The sequence below is a fragment of the Hippopotamus amphibius genome, chromosome 17 (genome assembly GCF_030028045.1).
Source record: "Hippopotamus amphibius kiboko isolate mHipAmp2 chromosome 17, mHipAmp2.hap2, whole genome shotgun sequence".
Lineage (NCBI taxonomy): Eukaryota > Metazoa > Chordata > Mammalia > Artiodactyla > Hippopotamidae > Hippopotamus > Hippopotamus amphibius.
The window spans coordinates 43,279,218-43,296,442 of NC_080202.1; the positions used below are offsets into that span (position 1 = coordinate 43,279,218).

General features: G+C 42.8%; 2 protein-coding genes and 2 non-coding genes across 7 annotated transcripts in view; 2 read left to right on the top strand and 2 right to left on the bottom strand.

Moving 5' to 3' along the window:
- The window catches only part of LOC130839751 (calmodulin-2-like), a 31,971-nt gene extending 17,694 nt beyond the window's left edge, over positions 1-14,277 (bottom strand). The window contains exons 1-3 of one of the 4 annotated variants that reach the window (XR_009049885.1): positions 14,145-14,277; positions 7,442-7,489; positions 6,088-6,141 (exon numbers count right to left, since the gene is read on the bottom strand). Coding sequence is in view for 3 of the 4 variants with exons in the window: in XM_057714123.1 (XP_057570106.1) it covers positions 6,686-6,790; positions 7,442-7,466 (130 nt within the window). In the remaining variant the exon portion in view is untranslated. Of the gene's footprint in view, positions 1-4,959; positions 5,035-6,087; positions 6,142-6,685; positions 6,791-7,441; positions 7,490-14,144 lie in introns of those variants that run through there. The other 3 variants (XM_057714123.1, XM_057714125.1, XM_057714124.1) reach the window with 3 other exon arrangements.
- Positions 1-17,225, top strand: part of LOC130839744 (leucine-rich repeat-containing protein 37A3-like) — a 198,706-nt gene that overhangs the window by 61,803 nt on the left and 119,678 nt on the right. The window lies entirely within an intron of this gene.
- On the top strand, positions 14,660-14,850 carry LOC130841127 (U2 spliceosomal RNA). Its single transcript, XR_009050165.1, has one exon. It is a non-coding gene; the product is annotated as a U2 spliceosomal RNA (small nuclear RNA).
- Positions 16,428-16,618, bottom strand: LOC130841145 (U2 spliceosomal RNA). The gene has a single exon (XR_009050183.1). It is a non-coding gene; the product is annotated as a U2 spliceosomal RNA (small nuclear RNA).

Consider the following 17,225-nt stretch of genomic DNA (forward strand, 5'->3'; position numbering starts at 1 on the left):
AGAGAAATCAAAAGGATTATGTGAGAATACTATGAATAATTGCATGCCAACAAATTAGATAACCTAGATTAAAAGGATATATTCTTAGAAACGTAAATTACCAAAACTGACTCCAGAAGAAATAGAAATAGACCTTTAAAGACCTGTAAGAAGTAAAGCAATTGAATCAGTAATCAAAAACCTCTCCACAAAGAAAAGCCTGGGACCAGTTGGTTTTACTGGTGAATCTGATGAACATTTAAAGAAGAATTAATACCAATTTTCCTCAAACTCTTTCAGAAAAATAGAAGAAGAGAAAATAATTCCTAATTCATTCTATGAGGCCCGTATTACCCTAATACCAAAGGAGGGATTAATGTAAAATAATTGTTTAAAATACATGACACCTAACATACGACAAAGGAGGCAAGACCATACAATGGAGAAAAGATAGCCTCTTCAATAAGTGGTGCTGGGAAAACTGGACAGCTACATGTAAAAGAATGAAACTAGAATACTACCTAACACCATACACAAAAATAAACTCAAAATGGATTAAAGACCTAACTGTAAGACCGGACACTATAAAACTCCCAGAGGAAAAATATAGGCAGAACACTCTATGACATAAATCACAGTAAGATCCTTCTTGACCCACCTCCTAGAATAATGGAAATAAAAACAAAAATACACAAATGGGACCTAATGAAACTTAAAAGCTTTCGCACAGCAAAGGAAACCATAAACAAGACAAAAAGACAACCTTCAGAATGGGAGAAAGTATTTGTAAATGAAGCAACAGACAAAGGATTAATCTCCAAAATACACAAGCAGCTCATGCAGCTCAATATCAAAAAAACAAACAACCCAATCCAAAAATGGGTGGAAGACCTAAATAGACATTTCTCCAAGGAGGACATACAGATGGCTAACAAACACATGAAAAGATGCTCAACATCACTAATCATTACAGAAATGCAAGTCAAAACCACAATGAGGTATCACCTCACACTGGTCAGAATGGCCATCATCAAAAAATCTAGAAACAATAAGTGCTGGAGAGGGTGTGGAGAAAAGGGAACCCTCCTGCACTGTGGGTGGGAATGTAAGTTGGTCCAGCCACTATGGAAAACAGTTTGGAGGTTCCTTAAAAAACTAAAAATGGAACTACCATATGATCTAGAAATCCCACTCCTGGGCATATACCTAGAGAAAACCATAATCCCAAAAGACACATGTACCATAATGTTCATTGCAGCACTATTTACAATAGCCAGCACATGGAAACAACCTGAATGCCCATCAACAGATGAATGGATAAAGATGTGGCACATATATACAATGGAATATTCCTCAGCCATAAAAAGGAATGAAATTGAGCTATATGTAATGAGGTGGATAGACCTAGAGACTGTCATACAGAGTGAAGTAAGCCAGAAAGAGAAAAACAAATACTGTATGCTAACTCATATATATGGAATCTAAAAAAAAAACGGTACTGATGAACCCAGTGACAGGGCAAGAATAAAGATGCAGATGCAGAGAATGGAATGGAGGACACAGGGTTCAGGGGGGTGGCCAAGGGGAAGCTGGGACAAAGTGAGAGAGTAGCATAGACATATATACACTACCAACTGTAAAATACATAGCTGGTGGGAAGTTGCTGCATAACAGAGGGAGATCAACTCGATGATGGGTGATACCTTAGAGGGCCAGGACAGGGAGGGTGGGCAGAAGTCACGGGACGGAGGGGATATGGGGATATATGTATAAATATAGCTGATTCAGTTTGGTGTACCTCAAAAACTGGTACAAGAGTGTAAAGCAATTATATTCCAATAAAGAGCTAAAAAACAAACAAACAAACAAAAAAACCAAAAAAACCCCAAAAAGAAACATGTACTACAATGTTCATTGCAGCACTGTTTACAATAGCCAGGACATGGAAGCAATCTGAATGCCCATCAACAGATGAGTGGATAAAGAAGATGTGGCACATATATACAATGGAATATTCCTCAGCCATAAAAAGGAATGAAATTGAGTTATTTTTAGTGATGTGGATGGACCCAGAGACTGTCATACAGAGCAAAGTAAGCCAGAAAGAGAAAAACAAATACTGTATGCTAACTCATATACATGGAATCTAAAGAAATGGTGCTGATGAATCCAGTGACAGGGCAAGAATAAAGATGCAGATCTAGAGAATGGACTTGAGGACACAAGGTGGGGGGGCGGGGCAAAAGGGAAGCTGGGATGAAGTGAGAGAGTAGCATTGACATATACACTACCAAATGTAAAATAGATAGCTAGTGGGAAGTTGCTGCATAACATAGGGAGATCAACATGATGATGGGTGATGACTTAGAGGGCTGGGATAGGGAAGGTGGGAGGGAGTCGCAGGAGGGAGGGGATAGGGAGATATATGTATAAACACAGCTGAGTCACTTTGGTGTACCTCAAAAACAGGCATAACAGTGTAAAGCAATTACATTCCAATAAAGAACTTTAAAAAAAAGTCAATTTTGAAAAAGATATAAAAATTGAAAATATAACAGAGAAAAAATTTAACTCACTTGATTAGTCCATTTTCTAGATTCTCAAATGTATGTTTTAATTATAGTACTTATTTTATTGAGTTTTTGTGAGAATTACATGAAGATATACATAGGTATGCATGTGTATAAATATATACACATATATATCTTTGGGCATAGTGCCCAGCACATACAAAAGCATTATAAAATTATTGACTATTATTATTTAAGGAGAGAAAAGTAGTAAATGAAGGTTTATTATGCCATTAATAGTCTAAAACGCTCCCTTTGTATGCCACTTTTTGTCCTGATAGTAAAAGAAATAATTTAAGCAGAAACTTCATGTTAGTAGGAAACCCTAAAACCTATGAACCTATATCTATAATATCAATGAACTGATACATATGAGCAATGAAAAAGTAATATAACATCTCCAGTAAACTGGAATGCTGGCCAAATAACAATATGAAATATTCATAATGGTTACTCATTAATTGTTTCTAGCATAGAATGAGAAGAATCTTTGGTCCTCTTTTTCTCCTGGATCTAGAAAATCAAATCAGACCAATATAAGTTTCTATATGAGAGTCAGCTACAGGTCAGTGTAGTGTGGATCATGTGCACTGGTTTCATTTGGCTTCCACAGTCACTGAAAGTAAATAGGTCACAGATAGAAAGATGTTGGGGACAAGGAATGATAAAATGTCTATTTGATCTGGATTTGGATTTTCTCATTCAGCTGATCATTGTACCGAATCTTGTCTTTACCAATAGCACCAAAACTCTTTCCTAATAGACACCTAGTGAGGAAGTCATTTGCTGAGGAGTGAGCTCAAGGGCTCTAAGCCCTAGGCCATTCAATTAAGATCAGAATTGGAATCCAGTGCCTTATAAGGAATTGTTTTTTCTCTCACACCAAGTCTCTAAATCATTCTGTTGGCCAGAACCTCAATAAACAATAAAAATGTTTTGTGACATAAAAACTTGTAGATTGCAAAATGACCATTTTAATTTGATCAGTTTCCTCCTTTTAATCATCTCAACCCATTTTAATTTTATTAGTTTTTCTTTGAGCTATAGGAAGAATTATACTAGAAAAAATGTTCTGTAGGTGGTTTTAGTTACAAACCAAGTGCTCTTCCCATTGAATTTTATTCCCTTCTCCTTTTAGACCCATGAAAAAGAGCATTTCTGCTGCTGACTCCTTCAGTCAAGATTATCGCCTTGGATGAAGTTAGTCCCACATTTAAATCACTTTTCTCATTATTTTATTAGAGTAGTGTAGTGGATACTATTCCTCTTCAGTCCAAGGTAGTCATTCTCCCAGTAGCCAAAAGTATTGACTGCCATTGGTTCACTGCTTATTCTCTCTCTGGCAATTGCCTTCTTCTGAAAGGAGCTGTCTCACCTGAAGTTATGTTTCCTATCAGAGAATGTCCTGCATCCAAAGACTGGTTGATGTGAAGTACAAAGGCCCAACCTCTGTAGGATCAGCTGAGGCTCTATAGCAACTGCACTGCAGTTCAACGTCTTCCTCTACCCAATCCTGCTTCCTTCATTGCCTTACAGGTAACGTCTTGAGAGTATTCCCCAAGAAACCTCTTGCATACAGATCTCCACCACAGGGTCTGTTTCAAACAAATGGCAAGCTAGAAGGAAATATGCTAACGAAATTCACATGTATGTACTTCATCAATTCTGAAAAATGAATAGGGAAGTTAAGGAAAGTCTCACTGTTTCCATCTTTCAAGTGAGATTTAAAGTTCCCAAACATTAGCCTGGAATCATGGAGACTTGCCCAGAAATATAGGAATCCATAAAGTTTCCAGAGTAGGAGAGAACAACATACTTCCTAGAATCACCACAATAGTCTTCCCACTGTGGTAGCAGCCATCTGTGGTGAAGGGAGAGTCACATTCACTGTTCCCTCTTCCCTTTTTAAAAAAAAAAATTTATTGGAGTATAGTTGATTCATGATGTTGTGTTAATTCCCTATTCCCTTTAATATTCTATTTCAATGGTGCTGAGAGGAGGAGGAGATGACTCTATTCACTTAAGAAAATTCCTGATGGCATCTTACAAATTTTCCACTATTTGCATTTCTCCCTTCTCGTCCTCATTCTTTTTATTATTTTAATCCTCCTCATTTTCCTCTAACTTTAACCTTTTCACTTCTTCCTCTTTTCTGCTATATTCTTCTTCTCTGCCCTGCCAGTGGTCCTAGAGATTTCCTTGAGCTTACCTCCACAGTGGGAAAATGCGGTCAAGAAGTTGATGAGAATGACTGGAGAAAGGACTGAGTCTTACTTTAGGTCTATTTCCCCTCCTTTTAATGTTTTTCAAAATGGCTTTTTGATTCCAAACAATCACAGTCGGTGGTTTTTATACAAAAATGCACAAATTCCTGTCCTCCTGAGGAGCTCGGTGATGTTTAAATGCTTACCATTCACTGGCAGATTTTGTGTCAGATCTTTAAGCTCCTTTTCTGTGAGGCTTATGCCCATGTTTCCCAGAACCGTATCCAGTTTATGGACATCAACGGTCCCTCCTTGGGAAACAGACACGTATATAAGCAAAATTTAAGGGATCCAGAGAGTGGCAAAACTACTAATTCCTGTGCATTATGGCTATCCTTTTCAGCATAAGGGACTGAGGCCCAAGGCCCAATACATCTGATAAACATGACAACGAGAACCAGTAGTCGACAGTAATTGAAACCCCTTCATGTAAATCTGGTTTTTTAAGGACCAATCTACACAGTAAAACATTTTGAAGGGGAAAATTAAGTAATGTTAAGAGTATAGTCAATTCAATAGTGGAGATGACAAATCTTATTTTTTAACCAATAAGTAAAGTTTATTTTTGCTAATTGAGAGTTTAGATTATTTCCACTAATGAACAAATTACCTGCATAAATGAATCGTTCATTATTCTTAAAAAACCGAAAAATTACAGACAGGGACTTCCCTGGTGGCACAGTGGTTAAGAATCCACTTGCCAATGCAGGGGACAAGGGTTTGATACCTGGTCCGGGAAGATCCCACGTGCCACGGAGCAACTAAGTCCGTGCTCCACAACTACTGAGCCTGCGCTCTAGAGCCTGCGAGCCACAACTACTGAGCCCGTGTGCTGCAACTACTGAAGCCCGTGCACCTAGAGCCTGTGCTCCACAGCAAGAGAAGCCACTGCAATGAGAAGTCCATGCACCACAACAAAGAGAAGCCCCCACTCACAATTAGAGAAAGCCTGGGCACAGCAAGGAAGACCTGACACGGCCAACACATACATACATACATACACACATAAATACATAAATAAAACATTACAGACATAGGCTTCATTTATTTTTTTCCCCTAAGTTCAAAAAAATTCCCAAAGAGTAGGGGACTTCTTCCCAAGACACAAAAAATAAAAGTAAAAGAGCAAATTACAAATAGTCCTTGGAAGGGGTATGACTATAAAATCAATACATGTGACCAATGACAATATTAGCAATTACACAATTAGGGAAGTGTAGAAACAAAACACTTGAGCGATCTTATGTCCACTTGTATTTCACCATGATTCTTACCTCTGAGAGACGTCATACCATCCATCAGCCTATTTTGATAGATCTTTCCACCTGCTATAAGAAATTGCACATTTCAGGCTACAAATTACACAGAAGTGCATGAAGATAAAATAACAAAGCTAGAATTTTTAAAAGATATGGTTGATTATTTGCACCAGAAATGTCCAATTTTCTCTAAAATAACAAAATCAAGAAATAGAGAAGGTTCCAAAGGCAGACATTCCACCTATTCCTGAGCAATAGAGGCAGGTACTAGCGACTAAACCCCACGCTGAAACATATTCATTTCCATTTCTCCTTTTTGATTTACCTACTGCCTTCATTCTAGGACCTACTTTCTGTTTCTCATATTCACAGATTAATTTTTGGCCTCTTAGTGGACTCAAAAGTGACAGTATGAATGTTCTTTTCCTGATGGCAGGATTCATGCCTGCTGTATTCATTCCTAAACTTAGATGGAACTTCTTCTTAAGTTAGAACAAGGTCATGCTAAATATTCCTAGATACATATTCTTTCTGCCATGATCAAATAGAGACAATTTTTAAATATATAGGACTGAGTTCCTTCAAAGGCTATAGTAGTATTTGAAATTCTCACCATCTATTGGCAGATTTTTCAGCAGCTTTAACCATTCCTTTTCTGTGAGCTCTGTCCCCATGTTTTCCAGAACATATTCCACATCACTGACATTAATCTCCCCTCCTTCAAAAATACAAAATGCAATCAGATGAAAATTTAAGGATGACCCAATTTCAAAACATGAAAAAAATAATCTCAGCCTGTTGCACCTGAACTTCACTGCTTGATGAAGAGCAAATGCAGAGCCTGACATGTCTAAACATACAATCAATAGCATTCATGTAAATAGATTCCTTAACTGCAGTAAAATGATTCACGTCATATTAATGGAAATAATGGTTACAAAAAGTGTGGACTCTCAACACAAGAAAATGAGGGTTACATAATTTTCTAGTGAACTGGGATTTTATTAGGACTAATCCAAATATTCTATCATCAGATCAAATAATGTTTCTGATCATCTTTAAATAACAGTTACACATCTTTATCAGAGCTTTACTTTACCATTCACTGCATTAATCTATAATTTAGAGGTTTCCCCCCCAACATAGGAAAGGTGATATAATAATGTCAAGTCCAAAGACAAAGAATTCACTACCAAGATGCAGAACTGAAATTTTATTACTAAAATGGAGACAATCAAAAGTCTAACTCTAAGACATTAGATAAATTAGATTTAAAAATTATCAGATGAAAAGTAAAATGAAGATTAAAAATCTTCAAAATATAACTTTGAGTACAATTTATCCTCTGAGATTTATACTGACTTCTCACCTGTAAGAGCTTTCACTCCATCCATCAACTTATCAACGTTCCCATGAACTAAAAGAAAAGGTAAAAATAAGAATAATAAAACAACTCAGACTCAGAATGAAACTCCTCTATTGTGAAAGTCCACCCTTTCCCATTGTGCCCCATGTCAACTTTCAACTTATAAATCCTGGTTTTCAGAGATTCTATATTAGATGATGTGCCCTATTCCCTAGATCAGAGGTTGACAAACTATGGTACAGTAACCAAACCCACCCACCACTCATTTTTATATAGCTCATCAGCTAAGAACTGTTTTTGCATTTTTAAATGGTTGAAAACGCTCAAAGAAGAATATTATTTGTGACAGAAAAGAATTATATGAAACTCAAATTTCAGCATTTACAAATAAAGTTTTATTGGGAAAAAAGCACACTCTTTTTTGCTGTTTTGGCTGCTTTTGCACGACAACAGCACTTGAGTAGTTATGACAGAGATCATATGGCCTGCAAAGCCTAAAATATTTATTATCTGGCCTTTATAGGAACATTGCCAAACTCTGCCCTAGATGATGGAGTACGCCAGAGGCACTATACTCTCTTGAGTTGTTGAGGTTCACTCTGCTTTACAAACATGAGAGGAACCATTTATTGTTATCAGATATATACTTTAAATCAGCTACTGGGCCTATGTTTGATGAGGTAAAGGCAAACACACTTGAATGGCAAGTTAGTTACAATGAGTAATAGTTTCTTTTAGTCAAAGCAAATTGGGTACAAAACATTTAAGCAGAACAAGCACACAAAAAATCATCAGACTATTGTGATCATTTTCCCAGTTCCCCGTTGCGACTGATTACAATTCACTCTGTAAGAATCGTTTCTACACCCTCTATACATTCAATAATGATTAACTAAACCTGCTCAGCAAGCTTTAGACTACAGATTTCAAAATGCCCCTCATCAATGATAGAAAAACATTTGAGTTGTATGTAAAGGTCCAAGAAGTCAAGAAAATATTATAAATGTTCATACGAGTCAGGTCCAGCATCTTGGGCTAGCTGTCTACTTCTGATGTCGGCTTCTTCTCGTCCTAGTGTGAGTGCAGTTTCTCCTCTGATAAGTGTCCTTCCGTCTAAGCTGCAGCTAGTCCTTTAAATTACGTCCTTTTAGTATCCATAATCACCCAAAGATAGATAACTGAGATAAGCTTCAGAAACAAACTTAGAGTGTCCTTTTAAAAAAAACCTTGTTGGATTTTACATTACTGTGGTGCAACAGCAAGGAACTATCCAGGGAGTGAATCTTAGTAAATACAGACCTCCATCAGCAAAACTGGCACTTAATATTTACTGAAACATAATCTGCTTCTCTCTAAAATTACTCTCATTTTTACCTAATGTAACCAGATTAAGGCTAATTTGTTTGCAAAATAAGTCTGGTCGCAAAAGAAACTTGGCCTGATCATTTATGTAACTATAATTGATCATATAGGCTTTTGGCTTTGGTGAAACTTTTATAAGGAGCCTCAGACTGGACTTTTAAAAGACCTTTCAGGGCTAGGAAAGCCATGCCAAGGGCTTGGGCTTATCACAGATTTTTGCCTAACAAATGTAGGCGAACTCCTCCCTTTTCAAGGCTCCCAAAATATCTTAAGTTTTCTTATACTTAGTTAGTGAGGTAGCCTTTCTAATTTATCTGATAAAGCTGCTGGGAACCTAAGAGTTTCCAAAGTCTGGAGGGATCAGATAGAGAGAAAAGATAAATGTTTCAATCGTGCTTACAAATGTACAATTTACCAAATTTTTGCAAATCATAATTAGTTTGAAGGGAAGGTTTTCCTTACACCTGGAAAACAGGTTTGAACCAGTAATTTTTTTTTTGATAGAAACCATAAAATTTATAACCATATTCACCAGTTTACTCAGTCCTATGTAACATCCTTTTGCTTAACAGCTTATGAAGCCATCAGGTTTCTCATTAGGATTCCTCAATTTCAGCATTATGGTCTGAAAGTCAGAAACTTGTATTTATCCAAAAGTCCTTTTTATAAATCTTTTTTACAAAGGAAGCATTTTGCAAAGGCATCAGAATAAAACCAGAATCATCTTAAGACATAAGGCTTAAGAAGGCGTGTTTAAAATCTGATTGCACGGTCAATCAATTTGGTTATTGTTGTGCCATGCAACATTTTAAGATAATAACTAGAATTATGACTGATAACATTTTACCAGGACATATCAGAATTTTAGGAACTCCATATAATTTCTAGACTATCTATATTAATAACAATTACTATGCACTAAAATCTAACATTTATTATTCATTTGCCAATACTTCCTATATAACTTAATGTACCAAATGAACCTAGTTTATATCTCTCTTTGGGATGTTTCAGGGGCTCTTTGAAGCATCCCAAAGTTAGCTAGAGGTCAAAAGGATTTCATCAGAATTTGTTTTAGGAAGTTTTGTCCAAAATGCCCCAAAAAAGGGTTTAGAACACTGTCAGGTAGGCTCACAGGTAACTGTGAAACAATAGTTAGTCACTCAGCCAGAGTAACAAGAACAGATCACTTAAAAGGTAAGGAAACTTAAAATCTTTTATCAAAGGGCAGTTCAACATTTTAAGAAAACTTGTCCTCTTAACAGAGAGAAAAGCCAAATTCAAGCTCTGCACCAGCTTACTTTCCAAAGTAATTTACTCAACTAAATTTATCTAAACTTAGTCAATCCTGATCATGCACAAAACTCTTTTCTTGGGGTCCACGTTCCACAAACCTTCTTACCACTTTCTGCATCATTACTTTATTTCCCATTCAGTCACCTGTAAATCAGACCTACTTTCCTTCCCTTAATAAAGTGTAATTCCATTCCTCAGGCCTTCTTTACTGAAAACACACATCCTGCTTTCCTTAAGCCACCATGAACTGTCCCTTGTGACGGCATTCTGTAGACTGGTGAACATAAATACCAGTGATATTTTCTGAAAACACTGGCTTTCTTTACAGAACGTGGCACCAGGCATATTTATCAATAGTCCTAAATATCTTTTTGTCTCGCTGTAAAAGGAAGCTGATGTTCAGTAATATATGTTTCAGTATCTTATTTTATTTGGGAATGATCCAGCTGGTCAATAAGCTTTCATCACTTAATTTAGGGCCACTCCAGAATTTCAAGTTACCAGGATCTGGAGAGACTATTTTAGGTAGATATTCCTAAAGCATAAGTCTTCTTGACAGAGTTTATCTAAAAGCTCTTATCTCATTTACATTTCCTTTCCTCAGAAGTTTCTTTACATCAGGTTACTTTCCATGCTGACAAATTTGTAACAGACACAACAAGACCTTATTTAGCTTATATTACATGTAGCCACAATAACAATTTATATAAAAATTATACTTAATGTTGATGACTCTAAAACATGTCTATAGTAATCAAACCAATTAGCTTAAGCCATCTTTAATACCAGCTTTCAGTTTAGTACTGAATGTCCCAGATGTCAGGAACCTGAAATTCATTCTGGCCAGATTATTTTCTATTTCTGAATACTTATAAGCGCTTAATAATTTTTTTAAAGCCAATTAGAGCTCTTTTATGAATTCTTTTGGCAACACCATACGCCTACAACAAACACATAGATACATATGAACACACAAACACAGAGGCCTCATAATTCTCATTCTAAAATTTCAGTACTGAGTCAGGTACAACACGAACGCCATCAGTCACAAGGGGTTGGATTTAAATTGGCTCCTAGCAGATGGAACAAATCGAGGTCACCTATCTAGATGGCTAAACCCTTTTACTATTTGCAGAAAAGACACTTAGCATTTCTATTTATCTTTGACAAGTCAAGTTTTACATTATTTAAAATGTTTTTCATCTCCATTCAAAAAGATAGCAGAGAGAAGTGTTCCTTAGATGACCAGATAAGACATTTACCTCTCAAAGGTACAAGCAAGTTCCTCCTAAGATGACGTTGTCTCCCCTTTGTTGACAAGGGTAATTTATTTCTTTGACCAGGAGGGAGAGGGGCGCGCACGGAAAGGGCCTTGTCTTAGGGCCTAATAACCTAGGTAGCGCTGATGTCGCCACGCCTGGAAAGCCCAGTATTCCCAGACAGCATGATTACGTGCCTCCCTGAAGATGGCCCTGATCATTAAGTGTTCTCAGAGAGAAGGGACTGCAAGGAGGCGGTCCCTTGTAATGGGGTTCGCGGAGGAATAACTTCAGGCGGGGCTCCGGAGGGGGTCTGGGGTGACGGACCCTCTCGAGGGCACCGAGCAGGCGGAGGAGCAGTACGCGTACTCCTCGCCTAAGGGAAGAGCCTGGAATCCTTGGGGAATCGGGATTACGAAGGAAAGCTGACAGAGGAAGGCGGCCTCGTGATGAGAATCCAAAAGTATACAAGACCACGTCAGAGTGTGCCGCTCCACACGGACCGGCCCAGGGGACCTAGAGAGAGAGGTGCAGATCTGTCTGGCAAAAGGGGCAAGTCTTTTGGGGAAGACCTAATTTCTCAATCAGTCGGCTCAAAGAGTCAGCTGACGGAAGGGGAGAGTGAGCCTTAAAATTTTAAGAAAACTTTGGCGGAGGGCCCTAGGGCAAAAGGGCCATTTGTACGGACACAATTGCTAAATCAAATCAGTACCCAATTCCCCCCCTCCCCCCGTGTCGATGACGCAAAGACACACAAGGGTGGGTGTCCCCTCCGAAGAGGAGGCCACTCAGGTGCCCACGGGGCCGTGTCCCCGTGGGGAGCGTAAGTGCCTCTTAGCTTTGGCGGGTGCTATAGAGTCCCACTTGAATCTGACTCGTAGAGAGGGACCGGGTCCCCCAGAGACAGATACCGCCCTGAGCCATATGAGGTCACCACGGAACCCCAGGTTAGGGCCCACTCGGACTCCGTAGCCACGAAGGCCGTGGAGCCACACAATCACCCTGGAACGAGGACTCAACTAGCGTGTTGTTTAAACCAACCAACCAATCAGTCTGTACCAATTACAGCTACATAAGGAAAAGACTCCCCGGAAACGGGGCCCCAGAATTTTGGAGCGTTAGCTCGTCTGGGTCCAGCGGCTCAATAAACCTGCGTTCTCCAACCCTCTGAGCGTGATGCTTGGTCTCTCGTGGGATCGGTTTTCCGCAACACGTGGACAGCTGCCAGAACAAAGGATTCTGGCACCAGGAAGCCTGCAGGAACCAACAACACCCCCTTCCCGTTTCAGAATGAAAGAAGCCTGAATTCTAATCAGGCAAGATGGTGTTTTGACAGACATGAGTCTGCCATCTTCTCGGTCTGCCGGCTTTCCGAATAAAGTTGTATTCCTTGCCTCAACACGTCATCTCCGAGCCATTGGCCTGTCGTGCAGCGAGCAGAGAGCAGAGCGAGCTTGGACTCGCTTGGACTCGGTGACAGCCCAACCCCCGAGGACACACCCTTACCCTCACCGCATGTAAGGAAGAAGTTGACCCCCCCCGCCCCCCGCCCCACCACCACCAGCAAGGGAGCAAGCAAGGGAGCCTGTCCTGTGTTCTCACTCTCCCCTGCTGCAGCGGGGGCCCCAGTAAGGATTCACCTGAATTTCTTGTCTGGCCTCTAGTCAATTTCTATCCCCAGGGGAAGGCCAAGAACCCTGCTTGGTAACAGTTCAACCCTAGATCTAATCCCTACCAAGTGCTTTAACCCCCTGCACTCCAAGCATCACAGTCTGCAATGAACTTCTTCCTTCCCTCCGCCTCCCTCCCTCCCTCCCTCCCATACCCTTTGGTACCTGCCACCTGATGAAATAAAATTCATATTTTAGGGCAAGACAAGAAACATTTACACAAACATTTTTTCCCTCTGCCCATTTGGGCCTCCTCCCTCCCTTCTAGTACCACCTCCCCTGAAAGGGATTCAGGGCTGAGATCAGGATGAGGCACTCTGTGTTCCGGGAAACTGGCAGAACCAGCCCTCAGAGAGTCAGATATTTTCAGGAGAACATTTTATGCACCCAGTTTCTTGCATGCTTCCCACACTGAGGAAAGCACTGAGACCATTAACTAAGATATCCGTTCCTTCTGAGTAGCCGTCACCTTTTACCCAGACGTGTGCTTGACTGCATCCCACAAACCACGCGTGGGGCAATACACACACACACACACGTATACACACATGCACACACGTACACACATACACAACCTCCTCAGAACAGTCCTCAGAGCTCTGAAAAAGACCGTCTCCCCGGTTATAGTCCTCAGGTGGGCTCGGAGAAAACGTCCCATTTCTGTCTTCGATTGACGATTGATTCATTGTTTTGTCGGCACACCTTTGACCGCCACGCCTCAGCCCTCTTATGTCCTCGCATTCGCGTTGACCCAGACAATTTCCCTGCACGTATATCCCCCCAGCTGCCTCGCCCCGTGCCCGCGCTGTCACACTCACGTGGCCAGCCTCCACCTCCCTAACCACTCTGGGCTGCCCCTGTGCCGCTGCGCTGCAGGTAGCTGGCGAAAAACACAGCCAGGCTGATGGGGCTCCCCTTATGTCTCAGTATCCAGGGAAAACAGACATGCACATTTGCTCTCCGGAACCCAGTAGGCCCGCACACAAGAAGGAGCTGCTTTGTTTTGTTTTTCCTTATATTTAAGCCTTCTTGGGAATACTTTATAGAAGTGACAATAAAGGACGGTGGGAAACGACTCTGTTAAAAATTGACCTTACTACTTCAACGTAGCCAACTCACCTGCGTGTGTGTACGTATACACAATACACAACAGTAAGATGATGACAGGTGGTGGGTGGGTGTCCGCTGTAAAAATCTTTCAACGCAGCTGTATGCTCGGAAACATTTTAAGAAGCACAAGAAACGCGGGAAAGAAAACCCTGGTAGAACCGTTTACGTCTTTCCGGTTCTGGGCGTTTCCAGGGAAACCAAGCGGAAGGAGCGGAATGCTACGCGCTGGTTTGGGTTCCACCGGGAGAGGGCGCACACGGGGAGCAGGGAACTCGCGCGTGTGTGGGCGGGGCATGCAAATTGCTCATATGTTTGTCCAGGGGCGTCATGGGAGAAGAGAAAGCCGAAAAGCCCCCAGTAAGGTAAACAATCTGAGAAAGTATGTATGTCTTACAAGTTGTGGCAATAGGACACTGTGAAGTCCAGGGGAAAGGGCGGGCCTTCAGTTTGAGGATGACTTTCCTCACCGTGAGCTGAAAGACGTGGGAGGGGAAGGTTGTGGTGGCGAAGCGGCCCCAGCGGGTATCGCTTCTCGGCCTTTTGGCTAAGATCAAGTGTAGTATCTGTTCTTATCAGTTTAATATCTGATACGTCCTCTATCCGAGGACAATATATTACATGGATTTTTGGAGCAGGGAGTTGGAATAGGAGCTTGCTCCGTCCACTCCGCGCATCGACCTGGTATTGCAGTACTTCCAGGAACGGTGCACCCCCTCGGGGGCATACCTATGATGGTACAAATGAGAGTTTCCGTACCGGTAGTGCTAGCCTCTGGGTTCATTTGCTAGGTTTCTTGCAGTCGGTGCGGGCAAGTTTCTGCGCTGGGCTTGCGCGCGGTTGTAGGTGGAAGCGAGGAAAACAGTGCATAGGTGTTGAAGAGGAGGAGATGTGGGGGGAGAGGGCCCCGGAAGGAAGCTGCCGATTTCTGGGCCCTGCAGTGGGGGAAAAGGAAACTTAATATTCCTGCTCCTTGTGAGAAGGCAAGAGCTAGCTAGCTTTTCGCTCTCATTGTATTCTATGTGGCAGAGGACGTGCCTTTGCAGGAAGGGCTCAGAGGTTTGGGGCCAATGTGACAACGTGCTAAGCGTTTGCCGGGGAAGCTTGGGCTCGCCCCGGGTCCTGCTCGCTGCTGCTGCTGCCAAGTGGAGTCCGCCGGGTGCACAGCTTTCAAAGTTCCTAGCGCGAGCTGGCGTTGAGGCTTCACCACGTTTAAGAGTGCAGTCGGGATGGGTCGCCACTGTGCCTGAGAGGCCGCCAGCCACAAAGCTGGTGCCCACGGAGCTCTGGTCCTTTGGCCTGAGCCCAGCCCAGCTGTTTCTTCACCAGCTCGCACTTCAGCCTCGCACAGAGCCGGCAAGGGCACATACCCGAAGGACAAGTGAGAGCCCAGCCCAGCCCAGCCACGGTGAGCGCCAAGCCGCCTTGAGCCGCAGCCGCTCCCACACAGGTGCCCAGCTCGCAGTATGACAGCTGCTGAGTCTCCGTACGAATGCCAGGGGGACTGGTCACAGTCCGGTGCACAGGCAGGCCTAGTGCATCAGAGGCCAGAGGAAGGTGGTCGTAGGCGGTGAGATAGATGGCAGTGGGCCGCGCGCCTCCTAGGCACCGAGGCCGACTCTGGCCTGTATTTTTTGAGATCAGTCAGGTGGAGAGACACTCACGAACCGGCCGATGCGCTGTTTTGCCTCGTGCCTCAGGGGTCAGCCGAACTTTTTTTTTTTTTCTTTTCCTTTCTTCCTGGGAGGAGTTTTGGGGGGGAGTGAAATGAGCGCGAGTGAATCAGTAAAGCTGCCGCGGATCTGAGCTCACCCCTTTTCCCCGGGCAGAGTGCTGTGCTATTTCCATTTGCGCCGCAATCACTAGGGAAAAAGGGAATCAGAAATCCTTGCTGAGAATTCACTCTCGGAAACGAGGAGTAGGAAAACGCACGAAGCCGGGAGATGTGGGGTGGGGGTAAGTAAGCCAAACAGAAAACGGAGAACAGCAAGCTACAGAATGAAGAAAAGCAAAGAAAAAGCTTTTAAACACGGTGACACAAAAAAAGCAACACCCACCACCCTGCGCTACTTAATGCTGTGAACGCAAGCACTAACCATTCTTCCCCAGAGAGCAGCTACAATACGGCCTTTTCTGAAGAAAGCAATCGGATGGAGAATGCAGGCACTTGCGCAACGCAGAGCGTATAAGCCAGCAGCAGGGAGTAAACCATAGCTCTCGAAAAACCCACACGAAAAGAGAAAGAAAGACTCTCAGGGCGGTGTTCTGCTTTTTCAACCGCGAATCATCTCCCAGAGGGAGTGCACCGTTCGTGGAAGTACTGCAATACCAGGTTGATGCGTGGAGGGGATGGAGCAAGATCCTATTCCAACTCCCGGCTCCAAAAATCCATTTAATATATTGTCGTCGGATAGAGAACGTATCAAATATTAAACCGATAAGAACAGATACTACACTTGATCTTAGCCAAAAGGGCGAGGAGCAATACTCCTAAGCCTCGCAGCGCTGTCACCGTCCTGCCTTCATCTCCATTACACACACGGTGAGCGCCCTAACTCGCGTTCCTTGTCTGATTCGTTTTGCGCTGTCCACAGTGCTATCACCGGACTCCTGTGCAGACTTTCTGTTCTCTACCTTTCTACGGAGGAATTCTATGTACTTGATTGTCCCGGCACCCCCGCGCCCAACGGCCATTTCTAATCTGCATGCTCCGCCTTCTGCCGCCCGAGGAGGCGCGGCTACCGCGGGCGGACGCTACCCTCGGGACCGCCTCCTCGCGCCGGGAGCAGGTCGGCTTGGCCTCCTGGCCCGGGCGCGTCCCGCCGGAGACGCGAGACAGGGGCGGCTGCCGGAGACCGCGAAGGAAGCGCTGACCCGGTAGCAGCTGTCACGGCTCGAGCCCCAGAAACCCAGCGCTTGGTTTCGTCCACCGCTCTTCCCCCCGCACGCGCCGCACACTCAACAACCGTTCAGTGAGTACGAGTGCCTGCTCCTCCACGCGTAGCCGGTGCCCGACACACGCCACGACCACGGCGGCCCTTCAGCCACCACCACAGCCCCTCGCCCCTCCCTGCTCGGGGCCGCTCTGCTCGC